General features: G+C 38.0%; 1 protein-coding gene across 9 annotated transcripts in view; it reads left to right on the top strand.

Moving 5' to 3' along the window:
• The window catches only part of Braf (B-Raf proto-oncogene, serine/threonine kinase), a 132368-nt gene that overhangs the window by 17273 nt on the left and 92141 nt on the right, over positions 1–22954 (top strand). For all 9 annotated transcript variants that reach the window (XR_004121948.1, XM_031381634.1, XM_031381635.1 and 6 more), the window contains exon 2: positions 21872–21973. Coding sequence is in view for 8 of the 9 variants with exons in the window: in XM_031381634.1 (XP_031237494.1) it covers positions 21872–21973 (102 nt within the window). In the remaining variant the exon portion in view is untranslated. The remainder of the gene's footprint in view (positions 1–21871; positions 21974–22954) is intronic.

The following is a 22954-nucleotide window of genomic DNA, read 5'->3' as shown; positions in this document are numbered from 1 at the left end:
TTCTTTCTTCTTTTCTTTAAATAACCATGGAACTGAAGATGTTCAACATGCCAGGCATGGCCTCTGTTGCTGCTTTTGACATCTGTTTCTGATTACTTGCTACTTGCACTTACTAAGCACTCACTTAGATCTTACTTCTTGACAGTCTCTGCATGTCTAACCACTTCGTTTTTTTAACCATCAGGCTACCTGTGCACTGTAATGAGTATCTGCCTTCATTTTCGGTGTTTCATAGTCTTAGTTATCTAAGTGTTTCACTGACATCACAAAGTCAGCAAGTCAGTTCTAAACTCAGTTATCTTTGCCTTTAAGTTGAATCTTCCTTTGTCCTGGCAAACTTATCACTTAATAGAATTTATGCTGGATGCTCCATAGTAGTACCTCTGTTGTGTGTTCTTGATTTCCCTATCGAGTAAGCACCCACATCCTCTGACTTTCCATCTGCCATGATGCTTCTGTTTTATACACCTCAGTCACTCTAATTTAAGCCCTGACTATTTCTCTCTTAAGACCTTTTTATTTTTGTTTTGCCCATAGTTTACCTCTATTTTTGATCTATTATACCTACTCCCTGGTCAATCTTAAGCTTTAGCTACTAAAGCTTAAGGAATTTAGTAACATAGTAACACCCTGTTGTTTACAAATTAAATAAAATGTATTCACCTTCACTCCCAAAACCTTCCTGATCTAATCATCACAGTCCTGTCTCTCTTTGTTCTTCTTCCGGTGTTTTATTCTGGGACAAACTAATAACTTTAGAGTTCTGAACATACTGAGCTCTCCTGTGATTGATTTACTTTGTCGTTTTGTTTGGTTTGGTTTGGATTTTTGAGACAGGGTTTCTCTATGTATCCCTGGCTATTTTGGAACTCACTCTATTTCAAGGCTGGCTTGAAACTCAGCTTCTCCTGCCTCTGCCTCCTGAGTGCTGGGGTCACCACCCAGCTATTTTCTTTAGGCTTTGCTAATGTTTTTAACACAAGTAAGACTAGGAGTAGAGTTATTTTGCTTAAAATAAATCTTTCATAGGGTATTATTTGGACTACAGACATGTTATTAAAGGGCAAGAGAATCTACTGCTGAGTGTTCCTCAGAGGCAGCTGATCTTGGGGAGAGAGGGTTGATGATCTAAAGGATCTTTTGGACATGGATTTTAAAGTGTAGCCTGTAGAATGTCTGAGAGGCTTATGAAAGGGAAGATGAATATACAATGGCAGATAGTATGCAGAAAAGGTTGCGGATGGACTTTATATGCTTATGTAGGAGTCAGTGGCTTGAACATGCTCCATGACAAATTAGTTGGAGAAGGGATACTGACTTGCTGGGACAGTTGGTTACTCTAAGGAGACAGCTCAGCAGGTAAGGGCATTTTTGGATACCTCACGGTGGCCAGAGAGGACCAATTTATGAGAGTTGTCACTTCCACACAGAGTAAACAAGCAATATCAGAACCTTCCAACTCCATTTTTTTACTTAAATATTAGTTTCTGGTAGATTACATTTAAAAAGGCAAAGCTGAGCCGGGCAGTGGTGACACACAGCTTTAATCTGAATGCGTGGGAAGCAGAGGCAGATGGATTTCTGAGTTTGAGGTCAGCCTGGTCTACAGAGTGAGTTCCAGGACAGCCAGGGCGCCACAGAGAAAAAAAAAAGGGGCAAAGCTGAAAGACAGTCTTGTACAGTATTAAAATTAACAGAGTTGGGGACTGAAGGAAGAGATGACTTGGCAGTTAAGAACACTAATTGCTCTTCCAGAGAACCTGGGTTCAATTCCAACCACCCATGGCAACTCACAACTGTAACTCCAGTCCCAGAGAACCCAATGTCCTCCTCTGGCACCAGATATGCATATGATGTACAGACATTTATTCAGACAAAATGCCTGTGTACATAAGTCAAGTCATTTTATTTTTAAATAAGAGCATAATTTAATGAGCTAAGACATTCTTTTGGTTTGTAGATTCTTAGGGCCTTAAGTATGTACTTTACTGTTGAGGCATGCTGCTAGCCCAATAAAGAACTTTTTAAATGACTCAAAACCTCTACCACACACACACACACACACACACACACACACAAATTGATCTATGTGACCACATTAAAAATAGAGGGCCAGAAAGATGGCTCATCAGGTAAAGGTGCTTGTGGTGTAAGTCTAGTAGCCTGGGTTTAATCTTTGGAACCCAAGTAAAGGTGGAAGGAAAGAAGATTCCAGAGGTGTACATGCGTACTTGCAGTGTAGAGGTCACCAAAAGAAAGAAAGAGAAAATAGAAACTTCTGTTTATAAATACCTTATTAAGGGGGCCTGAGAGGTAGTTTAGTGCATAAAGTACTTGCCTTGTGTGGTGTTTTAAATAGGAGTGGCCCCCATTCATGTGTTTGAATGCTTGTCCATAGGGAGAGGCACTATTAGGAGGTGTGGCCTTGTTGAAGTAGGTGTGGCCTTGTTGGAGGAAGTGTGTCACTGTGGAGGTGGGCTTTAAGGTCTCATATGCTCAAACTAAGACTAGTGTGGCAGTTGCCTGCAGATCAAGATGTAGAACTTCCCCCTCCTCTTCCTGTTTCTCCCTATGAACCACCATGATGATAATGGACTAAACCTCTGAAAGTGTAAGCCAGTCCCAATTAATTAAATGTTTTCCTCTATAAGAGTTTTCTTGATGTCCCTTCACAGCAATAGAAACTCTTAAGATACCATGAGGACCAGAGTTTAGATTCCTGTCATCCATGTAAATGCCTACTGGGCATGGCAGTTTGCCTACAATTGCAGCTTTTGAAAGGTTGGCATGGAATCTCCAGAAGAAGCAGGCTAGCTAAATGAGCAATATCGGTAAGCTCTGAGTTCCATTGAGGAAGACTCCTGGATTGGAGAGATGGCAGCGGTTAAGAGAAAGATTCCTGAGGTCAGCCTCAGGTCTCTATATATACATGTACTAACATACATGTGAACAGGCATATATGCAGGCTCACATACCACACACATACTCATGCAGAAACAACCCCCACCTTAGTAAGAGACTCAAAGACAGTACAAGATAAGTGAAGATTCTTGCAACTTGCCTATATTAGTTAATAAGTTCTTCCAAAATTTAGTAGCCCCTTGTGTTTCTAAAACATTACAAAAATAGCAACCAGGTCACAGTTTCTGTGCGGCAGCAATCCAGCTTAGCTGGCATGGTTCTGGATCGAGGATCTCACAGGGGCCTCTTCATGGCACAACAGCTGACTTTTCAGAAGAGAGTGAAAGCCTTTTTTTTTTTCTTTTTAAGATTTTTTTAAAAAAACTTTATTTATGTGGGTACACTGTCAATCTCTTCAGAAACACCAGAAGAGGGCATCAGATCCCATTATGAGCCACCTTGTGGTTGCTGGGAATTGAACTCAGGACCTTTGGAAGAACAGTCAGTGCTCTTAACTTCTGAGCCATCTCTCCAGCCCCTCCATTGTCTTTTTATGACTTAATCTTGGCTGTATCCTGTTAGAAACAGGTTAATAACTCTTAAACCTACACTCAAGGGATTCAGGTCATTAAGGATATTTTACAGGATTCTACCATAACAAAAAGAATGAACTAACATGAAAAATATACACTAAGAATATATAAGATTAAAATAAAATAGCAAATAGGAAGAAAAAAGTAAAACCTAAAGAAGCTAACCCTAGACAGTAATGTAATACATGTGGCATGAACGCAAAGGCGGAGGAAGGGAATCAGCTGTCGTGGATCAGGGCGTAGAGAAGAGTGGTGGCAAAAGCTAGTGAGTTGGAACAAAATAAGGACTCAATTATATGGAAATGCCATAGTAAAAAAGACTGAGGATATAAATGTTCAGTGGTAGAGTGCCTTTCTTAACCTGTGTTCAATCCTTAATTCTTAAAACAAAAACAAACAAAAACTTAGGAGGATTAGGGAATTTGGGGCCAGACCCTGGTTCAATTAAAGCCATTACTTTGTATGCTGACTTACTGGATTTTTTTTTAAGTAGCTATGTAACTATGCATAAGGAAGAAACTCTAAGCATTTAGTGTGGTTTTTGTGCTTCTGGACAGCCGTTATGAAGCTGGGGGTGGGGGGGTTGCCTTTAGAGAGTTGTAAACAGACTTACGAGGAGGTTGTTGAGCAAAGTTTCTAAGTTCTTCCATCATTTGAGAATGTCAAGGAGACATACAGCATGATTGAGGGTATCCTACAACTTGTCAGCCAATTTGTCTCTATTAGAGTGTTGTCTGCTGCTCAGTGGCCCAAATGCTTCTGGATGTCATCAGAGCTAGTGCGGAAATCAAGTGCTCTTAACTTCATTTGGAGAGGGCTAAAGGGGTGAGTTTCTTGCTCAGCTGTTTGTTGTATTGTTTTCTGTTTTTGAGGCAGAGTCATGCCCTGGATGGCCTAGAACCTGTGTAGAGCATGGTTGTTAGCTGCCATTTGGTGCTGGGAATTGAAACTGGGTTCTCTCAAAGTAAGACTTTAACCATTATTTTATTTTATTTTATTTTATTTTATTTTTTTATTTTATTTTTAACCACTCAACTGCTGATCCATCTCTTTAGTCCCTCATTCAGTCATTTAGAAGGTTAATGAAAATGTTCACCAATGAGTAGCAAATCAGCCACACTAATTCTAATTATTACTATTATCTTGACTAGAAAATAAAGTAATGTTCTTGTGTCTCGAGTCTGTCTGTCATCCGCCGACTTATTGCCCACCTGACCAGAATTCTCATCCCGTTGAAATTGGGGTCCCCGCAATGAACCCACGGCAGGAAATCACTATAAAATTTTACTATAAGTGTGGCCAGGAGAAATGATGCAAGTCTGTAATCCCAGCCCGTGGAAGGTCGAATTGAAAAGATTGTGGATTTATTGGGATAGTAAAACACCCCCCAATCCCCTCTCTGCATTTATCAAAAAAAGAAAGAGAAGGAAAGAAAGAGCCTGGGGAGATGCTCAGTGGGTAAAGTGCGAGGCCCTGAGTGAGTTTGGTTCAGCCAAACCAGTGTTTGAGGGTGGGGGAGCTAGACGGATCCCAGGAGCTTGGAGGCTATCTAGTGTAGCTGAAACTGAGAGCTGTAGGGTCAGTGAGAGACTGTCAAAACTTAAAGTGGGGAGCAATAGAAGACACACAGCTTGATCTCTGGCCTCCACTCAAATGCACGAGCACATACCACACACACACTATACACAAACGCAGACACACACACACTACATACACTACATACATAAAAAATTCAAAGTGGTCTTTACATCTCTTCACAGTTACAAAACAAAAATCAAAAGAAAATGTAGTAGGTAGGTAGATAAGATAGAAGGATGGGGCATGACCAATAAGCATTAGGAATGTTCTTTAACTTCAGGAACAGTCAGGAAAATAAAAACAACACTACCATTTTATATAGATTAGATTGGTAGAAATGAGGACATCTGACAATATTAGATATTGGTAATAATATGGAGAAGTAGGAGTTTCTTTGATTTCTAGTGATAGTGTTAATTAGAAAACTAACTTTAGAAAATAATTAGGTGACCTACAACAAGCAATACTTCTGGTAGACAGTTATCTTAATCCAACTATTTTCAAGCTTGAATGTGCATAAGAACTAAAATTGTTGGACTCTGCTCCTACAGTTTCTGATTAAAGAGGAGTTGGGTGGAAACTGATAATTTGCTTTTTAAGTTCCCAGCTGATGCTGATCTGCTCTCAACCCCAGAATCTTGCTTTGTGATTCAACCTTTTCCCTAGAACAGTGGTCCTCAAGCCTTCCAAATGCTGCAACCCTTTTATTACAGTTCCTCGTGTTGTGGTGACCTCCAACCATAAAGTTATTGTGTTGCTACTTTTTAACTAATTTTGCTACTGTTTTGAATTGTAATATAAATATCTGGTAAGTGACCTCCAACGGTATTATGACCCACAGGCTGCCTTGGAGAAATGGAAGCATATATTTAAGAAGGCTTATTGAGACCAGGCGGTGGTGGTGCACACTTTTAATCCCAGCACTTGGGAGGCAGAGGCAGGTGTAGCTCAGAGTTCGAGGCCAGCCTGGTCTACAGAGTGAGTTCCAGGACAGCCAGGGCTACACAGAGAAACCCTGTCTGAAAAACCAAAACTACCACCACTGCCAACAAAGAAAATTGATTGATATTAACCACCAAATAAAAAAAAATCCAGACATTCATTAGTAGAATAAATATACATTTATGTATTTAATTAGTGATATATTATACATTTAATTACAGAATATAAAACTAGTTCAAGTAGATTAGAAATATAAAACAGGAAAAAAGGCCATGGATTTGAAAGAGAGTAGATATGTTGAGGTACCTGAGATAGGTTGGAGAGAAGAAAGGGAAGAAGGGAAATGATGTAATTATATTTTAATCTCAAACAAAAGATTAAAACAAAGAGATATACAAATCTTAGTCATCTCTTGTATCAGTATGAATCTCACAAATATGTTAGTCAGATAGTCAAAACCATATGACTACATGATTCTCAATATAGAATATTCAAAAACAAATGCTGAGTTTGGGTCCCTAGAGCCAGTGTGTGTGTGTGTGTGTGTGTGTGTGTGTGTGTGTGTGTGTGTGTGTGTGTGTGTGTGTGTTTAAGCTGGGTAGGGTGGTGTGGGTTTGTAATCCTAGTGATGGCAAGATGGGAGGCAGAGATTTAGGTGAATGACATCTGGAAAGGTTAAGGCTAGGCTAGTTGCAGAGTTCTAGTTTATCTCAAACAAAGGCAGAAGGCACTATTTGAGCACTTCAGATGCTCACCTGCACCCACATGTGACACCTCTCTTGGGAATATAACACATATACACACATTTACAAAAAATAAGTTCAAAACAAGTTGGAATTAATGATACTGTTTAGGAATGCAATATAGGTAATAGAATTTCAAGAAACAAATTGTCAAAAAAGTGTATGATAGTGATCAACTCATGGGAAGCAATATTGGCAATGGCAGTTTAATTGGTTACAGAGGGTTAGTTTTACAGTTATTTAAACTAACATTTCTATAAACTTAGGATCTCCTTTTATTTCCACCTCTGACGACTTCTAAGGTCACATTTGTCTTTGTGTAGTTATTAGCCTTTGGAGTTTTTTTCTTTTACTATTTGTGGACATCTTAGGTTCAGCTATTTGTTTTAAAATTTTATTTTGAGGGAATGGTTTATATATTGTGGACACAATATAACTTATTTGTCTTTTTATTTAGAATTACTTTTTATTTCTTTAGAAAATTTGCTCCCTAGTGTTACAAAATGTTACTCTGTTGCATCTCATGAATTTAAGTTTACAAAAATTATGTGCTTTTTTATTTATGCAGTCTTGTGAAGATATGAAGCTGTCTGGGGACATGTAATTATCCTAACACCATGTTTGCATATATACATGATTTTTTTTCTCATTGATTTGTAAAGCACCCTTGAATATGTACCAGATTCTGTTTGTTTCTAATAGTGTCAGGTCTTTTTTATATAGTGTCTTGGTTTTGGTTATATAGCTGGTTTTTGTCAACCAGCTTCTTTGTTGATTTTGTGAAAACCTATACTAACTTACTCTTCATGAGACTGTTAGAATTAGGTTGTGAAGATCTACACAAGTCCTTTTGAGATTGTTTTAGATTTTATTACTGTGAAAAGAAACCATGGCCAAGGCAACTCATTTAAAGAAAACATTTAATTGGGGCTGGTGTACAGTTTCAGAGGTTCAGTCCACTCACATCATGTGATGTGTGAAGCATGGCAGTGTGCAGGCAGCAGGAGACTGAGTCATACTGAGTGTAGCTTGAGCCTAGGAGACCTCAAAGCCCACCCCCACAATGGCACACTTCCTCCAACAAGGCCACACCCCCTAATAGTACCACTCTATCAGCCAAGTATTCAAATACATGAGTCTATGAGGGCCATTCCTATTCAAACTATCACAAGGATTTTGATTATAATTTTATTGGCTATGTGTTCATATAGGTTTATTTACAATTACAGTTCAGTTTCACAACTCATGAACATGGTCTTTCTCTTCACTTACTTAGGTGCTTATGGTTTTTTCCTTATAGGCTTTACTCTTCTATAGTGTTCCTCACTTTGGAGATGAGGGAGCTAGTTTTTATTCTTGTAACCTTTTGTGCTGTTGTCATTGAGATGCTTTAAGTATTTATTTCTAATCATCATTTGTATGTGTGTGCTTGTGTGTGTTTGCTATGTGTGTGCGGATACCCGTGGCTGCCAGAATATGGTGTCAGATCTCCTGGAATTAGAGTTGCAAGCAGTTTTGAGCCATGGGATGTGGGTGCTGAGCACTAAAGTCACTTCCTCTGAAGAACAGCAAGTGTTGTTAATCACAGAGTCATCTCCAGTCTTGAGATAATAAATAAAAATAAATAGTAAATGAATATGAATGAGTAAATAAATAAAATTAAAAAATAAAGTTGTATGGAAGAAGCTGTTGATGTGGCTTGTGCTTGGATTTTATATCTGGTTCTGATACAGTGTTTAGTATTTTTCAAGTTCACTATTACATTGCCAGGATTTTCAAATAACATTTACATGTACAAGTAATGGTTGTTATATGTAGTTTATTATTCTAAAACATTAGCTAGGGCCTTCCATATATAGTCATAAATAATAATGGTCATCTTTGTTTTTCTTTTCTTAGAAATGTGTCTTGAGGCTGGAGAGATGGCTCAGTGATTAAGAGTACTGGTTGCTCTTCTAGAGGACTTGGGTTCAATTCTCAGCACCCACATGGCAGCTCACAACTGTCTGTAACTCCAGTTCCAGGGGCTGTATCATACCAGGCATGCATGTGGTGCACATATCTGTTCATGCAGGCAAAATACTCATACATGTAAAGTAAATAAATCTTTAAAAAAATGTGTACTCTTAGTGACTTATTGTAAGTTTCTTATAGATATTCTCTGTGGAGTTTTAGAATGTTTCTTGATTGTAGTTTGCTGTGAAGTTCTTCTGAATCATCATATATGCATATTGAAATTTTCCACCCCCCACCCTATTGTACTGGGTGGCCATATCATCTGTTGATGTAAGTGGTTTCATTAATAGGTATCCTACTTTTGACTAACTCTTGGGTTACTAGGTATATTTTATTGCTCTATTTTTAACTTATTTTGAAAGAGAGAAAGCGTATGTGGAAAAAGAGAAGAGAAGTGGAGAGACCGAAATGTCTGGATTATATATAGGAGAGCCTCAAGGTGTGGAAAGGGCAGCCAGCCCCTGGGCTGGAAAGTTCAATGTTGGGGACATGGTGTGCCAGGTAGGGACTGAGGGATGCTGGGAGAACCTGGAGGCCAGGTCTGCTTTAGTATGTTAAGATGTGCACCTCAGTTGTTTGTTCCTTTGTCCCAGCGTCTGAAACCCTACAACTAGAGCTGGTAAGTCTTTCAGATCTACCTATATCTTGTACAGTAGAGAAATGTTTCTGTTTGTCTGTCTGTCTGGTTCTTTCCTCTGTCCCGCACTCCCCCCATCCCCTCAAGATTGAGTGTCACTATATTGGTCTGGCTGGCCTGGAACTCAATATGTAGACCAGCCTGGCCTTAAACTCACAGAAATGTTTCTCCTCCTGCTTTCTGTGTGCTGTGACTAAAAGCATTTGCCACCTTTATATTCTTTTTGTTGTTGTTGTTGTTTCCATACAGGGTTTCTCTGTGTAGCCCTGGCTGTCCTGGAACTCACTCTGTAGACCAGGCTGGCCTCGAACTCAGAAATCTGCCTATCTCTGCCTCCCAAGTGCTGGGATTTATATTCTACATATGTGTGTGTATGTGCATGTGTGTGAGAGAAACAGACAGAGACAAAGATACAGAGAGTGCACTAATAGTGAAGTCCTGTTTTAAAAAAGCAAAAACAACAAAAAAAACTTTGATCATCTTTTTCAGATATGTTAATCTTTTAGTCTCTTTTCTCTCCTTCCCCTTCCCCCACACTACATTCTTCCTGTTTGTTTGGTACATCCTAACATTTTTATGTACATCTGTGTTACTTGAAGTAACTTTCTTGTAGTGTACTTGATTAAGACACTATACCTATACCTTACTGTGAGCTCAAATCATTGAGGCAAAGACAGTTTGTATCCTTGGTTCATGGTGTATGTCTTTTTTTTTTTTTTAATAAATGTATCCCACAAATATGTCAGTGTCTAAGTTATACAAACAGAAGTGAGGTGTGGTTCTTAAAAGCACTGCTTTCTTAAGTTCATTAATAATCTTGTGCAGGTATAGTTGTGGGAAATAATGAAAGACTCACTTTACACACACACTATATTAAGTTACTTTCCTCGTTGCTGTTATTTAAGTGCCTAACAGAAGCAATTTAAGGTTGGGACCGTAGTAGTGCATGCCTTCAATCCCAGCACTTGGGAGGCAGAGAAAGGCACGCATCTCTGAGTTCAAGGACAACATGGTCCACATAGTTTCAGGACAGTCAGGGCTATATTGAGAGACCCTATCTCAAACAACAACAACAACAAAACACCAAATAAATAAATAAACAAAACCAACAACAGAATCAACTCAAGAAAGGAAGGTTTTATTTTGGCTCATAGTTTGGGCAGCAGTCCTCATGGCACAGGCTTGGTGACAGGAGCCCAAGGCAACTGGTCTCAATGCATATGTGGTCAGCATGTAGAGACAGAGGAATGCTGGAACTCAGCTCTCTTTCTCCTTTTTACTCCAGGTTCCCTTTTGATTATTCCACAAATCAGCATTCTATGACCTTAGCCCCTGATTCTTACAAGAAGACAGCAAGCACATTTGTTTTTTTAAAACAAGGCAAATGAATACAGAGATCTACTTGTCTTTGTAAGCACAGTCAATAAACTAGCTGGGTGGGATCTGGCTCTGAGATTACCACTCCTGCTACTCCTGAGGCTGAACTAGCACTGTTCCAGGCTGACCTTGAGTTCAGGAATCTGCCTGCCTTTGTAAGCACAAATGAAAAAACTTAGCTGGGTAGGATCTTGCTCTGTGATCACCACTTCCCAAGTTGCTTTGTCTCCTTCCTTAAATCTTTCTGACAAAGTGCCTCATAGTGCAGCTGCCTTTTTTTAGGTCCATGAAGCCCTCATATATTTCATATTGCATCCTTATATTGTGCATAGGTGAGAAATTATACATTCTTGAACTCATATTTTCTGAGTTCTTTCCCACAGCATTAAGGGCTGTCCTGAAGGTCACAGCACTTACTATTTTGCTCAGGACATAGACATATCCTCACCTCCAAGACTAGTGCTATCTCTGATTATTATGGAGCCAATAACCTTGGCAGAAAGAACATTCCCCATCACATTGGCACAAGAACATCTCCTGAAGAAGGAACATAAAGAAATTATGTACATTATTATGCAAACAAGTCTCATGCTTGGCAACCTATGAACATTCCTGGAGGCCATGCCCTGCTGTTCTTTTTTTTTTTTTTTTTTCCTCCTGTTCCAGGAGGGAAACCATGTCACTTTGTACCTTTCAGGCCATGCTAGACTCAGCGTCATAGAGCTGCAGAAATCTTTTAATACACAGAAATGTTTTACAGTAATAATGTGTTGACTTCATTTTATTATTAGTCAGATTGATGAATTGAGTGTTTAATCCAGTTGTATTTCAGTTTCTAATTTATTTTCTGCTAGATACTGAGAATCTCTCAAATGAGCTCTATGAATTGTGTTATGCATGTAACACATAAATAAAGATTGATATGTCAAAAAACCTTAGAGGAGGGACAGTAGAAACTGGATGATGTGACAGACTAACCTCCCCAGAGTCATATAGCTTAGAGTGACAAAGCTGGAATTAGAGGTTTATAGCCTGTGTACTTATATACCAAATACTAAGTTTTTCTCAACAACTCTTGAGAGATAGATATTATAAATTCTGTTTTTGTGGGTGAAGTTTGTTTTAAAAGGTTATACAACTGGCCTGGGGCACACTGCCTCATGACTATATGTTCATGTTTCTCTGATAATAACCCCAAGTGAGATTTAAACTATTTGAAGAAGCTGTGGTTTATTTGTGTAATCAACTGTGAAAAGCTGATTTTTCTTACTGGTTTATATTAGTCCAATACTAAAGAATTTAGCCAGCTAACATCTCTGTAAAAGAGTATCTCAACTTGAGTATATATCTACTATGTAGATCACAACTTTGACCATTACACTGTAATCTATTGTTGCAGCCATTATATTTAAAAAGAAAGTTCTTCCACACACCTATGGTCACTTGATCTTTGACAAAGGAGCTAAAACCATACAGTGGAAAAAAGATGGCATTTTCAACAGATGGTGCTGGCTCAACTGGCGGTTAACATGTAGAAAAATGCAAATCAATCCATTCCTATTTCCTTGTACAAAGCTCAAGTCCAAATGAATCAGGGTCCTCCACATCAAACCAGATACTTTGAAAGTAATAGAAAAGAAAGTGGGGAAGAACCTCGAGCAAATAGGCACAGGGGAAATTTTCCTGAAGAGGACGCCAATAGCTTATGCTCTTAAGATCAAGAATTAACAAATAGGACCTCATAAAGTTGCAAAGCTTCTGTAAGGCAAAAGACACTGTCAACAGGACAAAACGTCAACCAACAAATTGGGAAAAGATCTTTACCAACCCTATATCTGATAGAGGGCTAATATCCAATGTATACAAAGAACTCAAGAAGTTAGACTCCAGAGAACCAAATAACCCTATTAAAAAATGGGGTACAGAGCTAAACAAAGAATTCTCAACTGATGAATACCAAATGGCTAAGAAACATCTAAAGAAATGTTCAAAAATCCTTAGTTATCAAGGAAATGCTAATCAAAACAACTCTGAGATGCTACCTCACACCAGTCAGAATGGCTAGGATAAAAAGCTCAGGTGACAGCAGATGCTGGAGAGGTTGTGGAGAAAGAGGAACACTACTTCATTGCTGGTGGGATTGCAAGCTGGTACAACCACTCTGGAAATCAGTTTGGCGGTTCCTCTGGAAATTGGACATAGTTCTACCGGAGGACCCAGCTATACCACTTCTGGGCATATACCCAGAAGATGCTCCAACATGTAATAAGGATACACACTCCACCATGTTCATAGCAGCCTTATTTATAGTAGCCAGAAACTGGAAACAACCCAGATGTTCCTCAACAGAGGAATGGATACAGAAATTGTGGTACATCTACACAATGGAGTACTACTCAGCTATTAAAAACAATGAATTTATGAAATTCTTAGGGAAATGGATGGATCTGGAGAATATCATCCTGAGTGAGGTAACCCAATCACAAAAGAACACACATGGTATGCACTCTCTCATAAGTGGTTATTAGCCGAGAAGTTCGGAATATAGGAAGAACAACCCACAAACCACAAGAAAGTCAAGAAGAAGGAAGACCAAAATGTGGACATTTCATTCCTTCTTAAAAGGAGGAACAAAATACCCACAGAAGGAGTTGCAGAGCCTAACAATGGAGCAGAGACTGAAGGAAGAACAAGCCAGCCTAATATAGCTATCTCCTGAAAGGCTCTGACAGTACCTGACTAACACAGATGTAGAGGCTCACAGCCATCCATTGAACTGAGTACAGGGTCCCCAATGAAGGAGTTAGAGAAAGGACCAAAAGAGCTGAAGGATTTGCAGCCCCTTAGGATGAACAACAATATGAACTAACTAGTACCCTCAGAGCTCCGAGGGACTGACTCAACCACCAACCAAGGACTATACATGGTGGGACTGATTGTTCTGGCAGCATGTGTATAGTAGAGGATTGCAAAGTCAATCATCAATGGGAAGAGAGGCCCTTGGCCCTGTGAAGGTTCTGTGCCCCAGTGTAGGGGAATGCCAGGGCCAATAAGTGGGAGACGGTGGGATGGCAAGCATGGGGAGGGGGGAGGCAACAGGGGTTTGTTCTTGTTGTTTGTTTTTGTTTGTTTGTTTGTTTTTTGGAGGAGAAACTGAGAAAGGAGAAATCATATAACATGTAAATAAAGAAAATATCTAATAAAAAAAGAAAGTTCTTGCTCTTTGAATTGAAATTGACCTAATCAGGTTATGTTGGTTGTCCAATTGAAAATATATTTTGCTGTTAAGTTAAATGTCAGTCATATTTAATGGAAAACCACTGACCATAAGAATTTAGAATGTTCATTTTACAGTTTTAATGTTTCATGTGTAAGGTCTGTGTTTGTATTTTTTTTCATTTTGTTTTGGTTTTTGAGACAGGATTTCTCTGTGTAGCCCTGACTATTCTGGAACTAGGTTTGTAGACCAGGCTGGCCTCGAACTCAGAGATCACCTGCCTCTGCCTCCCGAGTACTGGGATTGAAGGCACGTGCCACCATGCTTGGCTTCTGTTTACATTTTTTTGCCATGACCTGATTTCGTTTATCAGCCACCAGACAAAACTGACTGACTGAAGGGGCTTCTTGTGTATTCACATCAGTGGTGGGTTTGTGACGATTTATTTTGAAGTTGGGATTATAATTTCTCTTAATAGTCTTAGCCATCTAAATGCAGAGCTGAATTACTACACAGTGTTTTTTACAGTTCCCCTTTTGGAATACTTGCTTACTTTTTGAACCTTGGCTGCTTCTTTGGTGCATTACAGGGTTGTAAAAATACTAAATCTATCAAGGGAAGTTCAGACTCTTACTACTTTTCTTTTCGCTGCTAATTATAGTGTGCTTTAATGCACTTGCCTCCCTTTGTACCTTTATGACTTATTAGTTAACCTAAGCATTATTTTCAGAGTAAACATTATAAAATATAATCCTGACCAGATCAAAAGCCACTTTATAACAGTAAAAGATTGCATTAAATATTTTTATTGTATGTGCTTGTGCTTACATGTGGTCTCTGCAATAAGATGGCCATAAAACACATTACAAAAAAAAAGTTTAATGAAGATTCAGTATAGATTGAGATGAGAAAAGGCCCTCTTAGGAAGCTGGGGTTAAATTTTTTCCTTAATTTGGAAAGCTGCTGGGCAAAGAATGTGCCAGGGAAAAGGAATAGCATGTATGCATTGTGTGGGTATAGGAGACGAAGGGAACGGTACTTGATGAGACAGAATGAAACGGTTCTTCTAGTTAAGAAATATGGATTTGTTTCTTATTGGGGATCTACTAAACTTTTTAAGCAAGGGAAATAAAGTGGTGAGATGTGTTCTAGGGATTTCCTTCTGACCAGAGAATGGAGGACTGATAGCATGGCACTAAGTCTAAAGAAGTGGGGGAATTGATACCTTTGTAAATATTTTAGATAGAGAAATGATAATAAGGTTTTTTGTTTTAAACTAATGACATGAAACAGGGTAACCCAGGAAATGATTGGTTGTCAATTAAAAAAGAAATCTAGATTTAGAATAAGTAGTGCTAGAGAGATAGCCCAGTGATTTAGAGCAGTTGTTGCTCTTGCAGTTCCCAGCACCCACATCAGATGGTTAGCATTGCTTATACCTCCAGTTCAAGATCTACATAAATACATGAAGGCACACATACATATAAATAAAAAGAATAAACTCTTTAAACATTTAGTTACATAGCTCTTTACTTGCGTGTATGTGTATACCACTTGAATGCTTGGTGCCCAAGGAGGCCAGAAGAAGTGAGGTTGGATTCCTGGAATTGGAGTTACAGGTTGCTGTTAGCTTTCATGTGGATTCTGGAATCAAACCCAGGTCCTCTGGAAGAGCAGCCGATGCTCTTAACTGCTAAGCAAACTCTCAAAACAAAATCTTTTTAAGACAAGATTTGGAAGGCAGATATGGTGGCACATGCCTTTCATACTAGCACACTAGCAGAGACAGATGATCTCTATGCACTTGAGGTCTGCATGATCTAGATGTACAGTAGCTCCAAGCCAGTTAAGGCTGCAAGCAAACAAAAAACAAAACAACAACAAAACAGAAAAAATAAGAACCAAAAAGAGGGACCAGAAAAATGAATCTAGTTGTTTTAGATATTTGCTATTTGGTTCTTTAAATTTTTAAAATGTATGATTTTGAGTGTTATTGGTTATATAGAGCATATTGTTTTTATCTTTATTTGTATTATAAGAAAAATAATGAATATGTAATAAATGTATAGAATATTTTGACTTACAAAACTTTGAAAGAGGTTTCACTGAATCTGTATATTGCTTTTGATAGAATGGTCATGTTCACAATATTAATTCTACCAATCCATAAACATGGGAGATCTTTCTACCTAATTGCTTCAGTTTCTTTTTTCAACATCAAGTTTTTAATCTACAAGTCTCTCATTTGTTTGAATTTCCTCATTGTCTTTTGTAATGTGCTACTTTCCACCTAATTGCTTCAATTTCTTTTTTCAATGTCAAGTTTTTTTTAAAAATTTATTTATTTATTTATTTATTTTATGCGTATGAGTACACTGTAGCTGTACAGATGGCCATGAGCCATCATGTGGCTGCTGGGAATTGAACTCAGGACCTCTGCTCACTCAGGCCCTGCTCGCTCCGGCATAATACACTATAGCTGTCTTCAGACACACCAGAAGAGGGCGTCCAATCTCATTACTGATGGTTGTGAGCCACAATGTGGTTGCTGGGATTCGAACTCAGGACCTTCGGAAGAACAGTCAGTGCTCTTACCCGCCGAGCCATCTTGCCAGCCCCAATGTCAAGTTTTTAATCTATAAGTCTCTCATTTCTTTGAATTTCCTCATTGTCTGTTGAAATGTGCTACTTTCACCTCTAATTTTATTGCTCTGAAACTTCCCCCCTCCCTCCTGAATTTGGCTAGAGGGTAGGTGCTCTGGCTAGGCAAGCACTTTACTCTAGAGCTATATCCCAAAGCAAATTAAAAAAATGTATCTTGGATGCTGGTTAAATAAATGTGTACCACAAAAAGCACAATTTTATTCTTTTGATTTTTTACTTTTTCTTTTAATATTTTAAATTTGTACATGTATTAACTTCCAAGATATTAAGAGAATTTTTTTTTAATTTCCAACCTATCATATATGATAAATGTTCCATTATCTCAGCATGTTCTTATTAAGTAAATCCTGGTCTGAAATTGGGGAGATTAAGTCTTAATTTCACTGTAAAATAGTCTGTGTGTATCAACTATTCACTTTGCTTAATGGTAACTCTGGCTGCTTAACACCTGCCAGCCTTTGAGGAGATGAGATGAGATGAAATGGCCCCATCACCCTGTTGCTCCATCAACCCTGCTGCTTCCTTTGGATTAACCTTTGGCTAATTTTTAACTTCTTTACATGTTTATTGACCTAGTTATGTTTTCCATCTTTGCTGAGATGATTTTGTCAAGGTACTTAAATTTTTACAAAAATATCTATGTCAAGTGTATTTTTAATTTGTTGAGTTAAAATTATTCATAGTACTTTTCCTGTCATAAGGCTTACTTAAACTAGGCTGCAGTTATTTTACCTTTGTGATTTCTGGGCTACATTTTTATTGTAGCTTATTGAAACTTTTTTCCCCCCAAATCAGGGTTTCTCTGTGCAGCCCTGGCTGTACCCTTCTCTATAAACCAGGCTGGCTTCAAACTCACAGAGCACTCACAGAGCTCCGCCTGTCTGCCTCTGTCTCCTGGTTGCTGGGATTAAAGGTGTGTACCACCACCTCCAGTTGTCTACTGACACCTTCAAGAACTGATATTTTCTCTGAGAAATTAATGAGTCACAGAAACTCTCTTCATAGTTCTCCTTTTTGCAAATACTGACAGGAGCCTACTTAGAAAGTACAGTGGAGCCTCTCCCCCTAGAACCTAAGGCAAAGGGGTCTCACTAAAGGTTTGGAAATACAACTCCGTCTGAAAGCTTCAGATGTCAGAACTGCCCGGAACTTAGGAGCTATGTCCACTGTGCAGTGAGCTTGTTAATTACAAAGACGGGAGGAGTCTAAAGAGTTAAGTATAGAACTGAAGTTTTTCCTTTAAAGTTTTAAAGTATCTTAAACTCTGTTTCTATTTTGTTCAATAGAACTTCACGTTTTCTTTATTTTTAATACTGTTCATTTTAACTTTTGAGACAGGTCTCTTTCTGGGTTGCTAAAGGAAGTCCTGAATTCCTGGGTTCAAATTTTCCTCACACTTTAACTAGGACTGTAGGCATGCACCACCCGCCATGTCTGTCTTTTTTCTACTTTTAAGTTTCTTTTTAAAAATAAATCTAAAAACACCGTACATTTTACTAGCTTCTGTTTTAAAAAATATATTTATTCTGTGTGTATGTGCGCCTGCGTGCACGTGCACATGCATGCACACATCTGTATACAATTTTCTAGCCAGTTCTCCTATCTTGCCTCCCATCTTGCCATGGAAGTGGTGGAATTAAAGACAGGAACCTCTCTTGGCATGAATTCTGGGATTGAATTCATGTAGTCAGGCTTTTGTACAGCAAGTATTCCCCAAGAACAAACCCCAAGCCATCTCTCCAGCCTTAGCTTCATATTTTTAAAACTAAGAAAGTTACCTTAAAAGGTTTAATAGAATTAGACTTCTTACAAATTGCAGAATAACTTAGGTTTTTCTTCACTGTCATAACTTTCCTTTGCAGCAATGTAATTCTTATGAAGGGATGCCATTCAAATACTCAGCATCTATTTTCTCCTGTACTCTCTTGACAAGAAGAACGCCATTGGTTACCTCTTCTTTAATCTTTACTTCGGTTCCCCACTCTTCTCCTTTCTCAGATCTGTAGTTGTCTTCGTAGTGTCCATGGACTATTCCAGATGTTTGGTACTAACAGAAGAATAATCCTGCTGGTTAGTTGACTGATAGTTTTTCACTCAAGGCAACCAGAGGAGCAAAAGAAAGTCCATAAACCCTTAGAGACATATTGCCAATATTGGGAGCACCAGCAAAGTCTACAGAATGAACTTAAGGAATGTAATGCTAACAGTAGCAGTTATTTAACAATGCTTCCTGTCTGCTAAATGTTCTAGGGAAGATGGCCTCTCATCTTTCTCACCATCATCAACTTTAACTTTAAAATATTTTGATTTTCCTGAAACTCTTGGCCATCTTCCTTTAATCTCTCTATCCCTCAACTAAGTAATGTATTAATCTATTTCTTTCTCTATAGATTTCCCTATTATGGACAATTTTAAATCATATACAGTATATAGTCCTTGCTTGCCAGCTTTTTTTCACTTAGTACAGCATATTCAAGGTTAATTTATGTTATATTATAGTACATATTTATATATTCATGGTTTATTTCCTTTTCATGACATGACATTTTATTTGAATGGATGCACTGCATTTTACTTATTCATTAGCAGATGAATGTTTGGGTTGTTTTCATTTGGGATCTGAGTTGAGGTCCTCATACTTGCATGGCAAGCACTTTACCAAGTGAATCACTCCCTCCGCTCCTCAGCTCCTGTGTTAAGATAGGGTCTCATTTATCCCAGTATTAATCTTTTCCTTATATTAATGCTCTTGCATTTTTTTTCTTCCTCCATTTTACTGCCTTTCTTCCTCAGGTGTGCATTCTGTGCTTATTACTCCTCTTCCTCAGATCTTTAATAGCCCTCTGTATCCTGGTCTCAAGCTCACCTCTTTGTTTGTTTGTTTGTTTGTTTATATATGTATGTATATTTTAATCACAATCTGACACGTTATGTTTGTTTAATGTTTGACTTTATGTAGTAATATAATTCACGAGATCAAAGACTAAAACCAAGACACTCATTGGATTGTTGAGAGGAGTTGTTAAGTAGTTAAATAAACTAATAGAGACAAGTATGTAAAACAGTGCCTGTTATAAAGTAAGTGCTGCATCAAGTTGATATTTTATGTATGTTATAATATTCTTAGCACCTACTTTTTATTGAAGTGTACAGAGCAAATTAAATGGAGAACTGGAGAGGTTTTAATATTAGAATTACAAAATCTAAAAAACTTATTTGGGGGAGGATGAAAAGGCACATATAGTAAATGAGCCAGATACTATTTTCTTTACATTTGCTTATTTAATTATATATACACACATATATGTGTGTGTGTATACTCATATATATACAGAAGTTTGAAGGCATCTTTAGGATCTCTTTTTAAACTTGCACTTATTTACTTATGGTGCATGTGGTGGTTGTGAGGAGTGGCACAAGCATGTTATGGGGTGTGTGTGTATGTGTGTGTCTGTCTGTCTGTCTGTCCGTCTGTAAGTCAAAAGACCATTGCAGGACTTGGTTCTCTTCTTCCACCATAACAGTCCTGGGAATTAAGCTCAGGCTATCAGGCTTAACAGGAAGTACTATCTATCGCCTGTTGAGCCATTTCGTGTGCTTTCTATTTTTTTGTTGTTTTACTATTTGTGTTTGTGTGTGTGTGTGTGATAATGCATGTGTATGAGTATAGAAGCACATGAACCATGGTGCTTGTGTTTGGAAGTAAGGGGACAACTCTCAGAAGTGGTTTCTCTTCTTGCACTGTATGATCTACAGGTGGAGGGTGTTGAGGTTCCTGCAGGGTAATGATCTGACTGAGGCAAGAAGGAAATCCGCTTCAACATGACTGATTTAGTTAGCCTATGTAGGTTCAAAGAGTCTGACTCCAAACAGTTTATTTTAGACATATTTAAACACAGTACAATTTTGGAAACAGTTTTCTGGTGACAGTTATCACAGTAAAGCCTAAGGCATTACTACATTGAAACTCTTGCCAAGTGCCTGTGACCTCTTTCATAAGAATGGTTTCTGTTGACTGAGAAACAATGCTCAAGAGTCTAGGAAAAGTCTAGGGGACTCTGGCCCTGCAGGTAGCAAAGATTACCAGGTTAATACTACATCCATTCCCAGCTTTCTGGGCAGAAACAGGTATAAATCCCAATCTCAGGAAGCCCTTGGACTCTGGCCTTTCATTTGTTACCATCTTATAAGAGTTCAGCCTTCATGTGGCTACATTGTAAGACAGCTGGTTTCAGTTAAACTTTCCAGGCACAATATATTCTTTCTTTCTTTCTTTCTTTTTTTTTTTTTTTTTTTTTTTTTTTTTTTTTTTTTTTTGGTTTTGGTTGTTTTGTTTTTGAAGACAAGGTTTCTCTGTATAATCTTGGCTATCACTTGTGGCCTTGGTTGTCACTTGGCTGGAACTTAATATGTAGACCAAGCTGGCCTTAAACTCATAGAGCTCCACCTGCCTCTGCCTCCCAAGTTCTGTGATTAAAGGTGTGTATCACCACCACCTGCCCAATATCTTCTTTCATTAAAAAAATTAAAATCCAGTAAAGGCTGGAGAGATGGCTCAGCAGTTAAGAGCACTAACTGCTCTTCTAGAGGTCCAGAGTTCAAATCCCAGCAACCACATGGTGGCTTAACAACCATCTGTAATGAGATCTGATGCCCTCTTCTGGTGTGTCTGAGGACAGCTACAGTGTACTTATATATAATAAATAAATAAATCTTAAAAAAAAAAAAAATCCAGTCAAGTTTATACTGAAGATTAACCATCACAGTAACAAACTCTAAAAAAAGAATTTGCTTTCTGGTGAGGAGACCCAAATTTGTTGGAAGATTAAAAATAGATTTTCATGATTTATTCTGTGTGTGTGTGTGTGTGCACGCACATGTGCTAATTATATTTAATTTTGAATGTAGGTTCCACAGTTTAGAAAATGTGATGTTTGTATTTCTGAATCTGGCTTATTTTATTTAATATATTAATTGCTAGTTTTGATTGTTTATTCTGAACACTCGGGTATTTGAATCTCTTATAGATAGGTATGCATTACTAGATGGAAAAAGGTTAATATAGTTACTAATAATCATAAAACCCCATAAATTATCTAAAACCTTGAGAATACTGATAGTTACTGTATTCTATTTATCTACATTAAAGTATTTTTAATTCCTATGCTAAGTGATCTTTATTTAGATTCTTTTACTTTTTTAGGTATGGAATATCAAGCAGATGATTAAGTTGACACAGGAACATATAGAGGCCCTATTGGACAAATTTGGTGGAGAACATAACCCACCATCAATATACTTGGAGGTAAGTTTTGAGTATTGCTTTATAGTAACTTTGAGGGAAAAATGTATTAAAATGTTTTCTAGTCATAGTTTGGTTATTTTAGAGAGCAGGATTGAAAACATTAGAAGAATTTACTTTGTCTTATTTTTTCTTAGTCTTGTTTTCATTCACTTGTTGCAATCTAGAGGAATGTCTCCTATAAACTTCAAAATATTGCCTGAATTTTTAAAAAGAATTAGAATTGTTAAGAAGAGAGAAGGAACAAGCCTACTGTTGGTATTCAGCAGAATGAGTTACCATCTTGGGAAATTTGGGTGGTTTTGTAAAATATCTCTTTTAGAATAAGTTTCCCACAGTTGTTTTCTGCTTTCTCATAGATACAGTTTATAATCTTGGAATGGCCCAACATTGCTCAGTCTTGCTGCTTATTGATGTCTTGAGAATTGTATCATCTGCCTTGAGTGAGGTTATAAATCTGTAGTTAGCCATCGTTCTTAATCCTGTGAGTCAGTACGTATTATATAGTCACAGATAGGCCTTCTTGCCCTTAGTTTCCTTCTAAAAGTCAGTCCATCCTTAACAAGCAAGCTCTTGTGGAGTCTAGTCAGTCAGGTTCTACAGCCAACTCTGCTTGCCACACTTTCTACTGCCTTTCTCCAATAACTCTGGCTCAGCTATAATTGCGTGATGGTACGTGCTGTTAGTACCAGTATTTACAAGGCAGAGACAGACAGATGTCTGTGACTTTGAGGTCAACCTAGGCTACATAGTAAGTTCTAAGATACCTAAGCTATACAGTGAGGCTCTGTCTCAAAACAAACAAAACAAAGACCAAGTTAACATTTGGCTTCAAATACCAGACATTTTTAAAACATGGTTTGAACAACTTCGAACTAAAATTTCTAATTTAGCAATCTACTTTTGTAAAAAGAATTATTTATTTACTTTATGTATATGAGTGCACTGTAGCTGTCTTCAGGCACACCAGAAGAGGGCATCAGA

The sequence above is a fragment of the Mastomys coucha genome, unplaced genomic scaffold, assembly GCF_008632895.1.
Source record: "Mastomys coucha isolate ucsf_1 unplaced genomic scaffold, UCSF_Mcou_1 pScaffold20, whole genome shotgun sequence".
Classification (NCBI taxonomy): Eukaryota; Metazoa; Chordata; class Mammalia; order Rodentia; family Muridae; genus Mastomys; species Mastomys coucha.
This window is presented reverse-complemented; position numbering and strand designations above follow the sequence as displayed.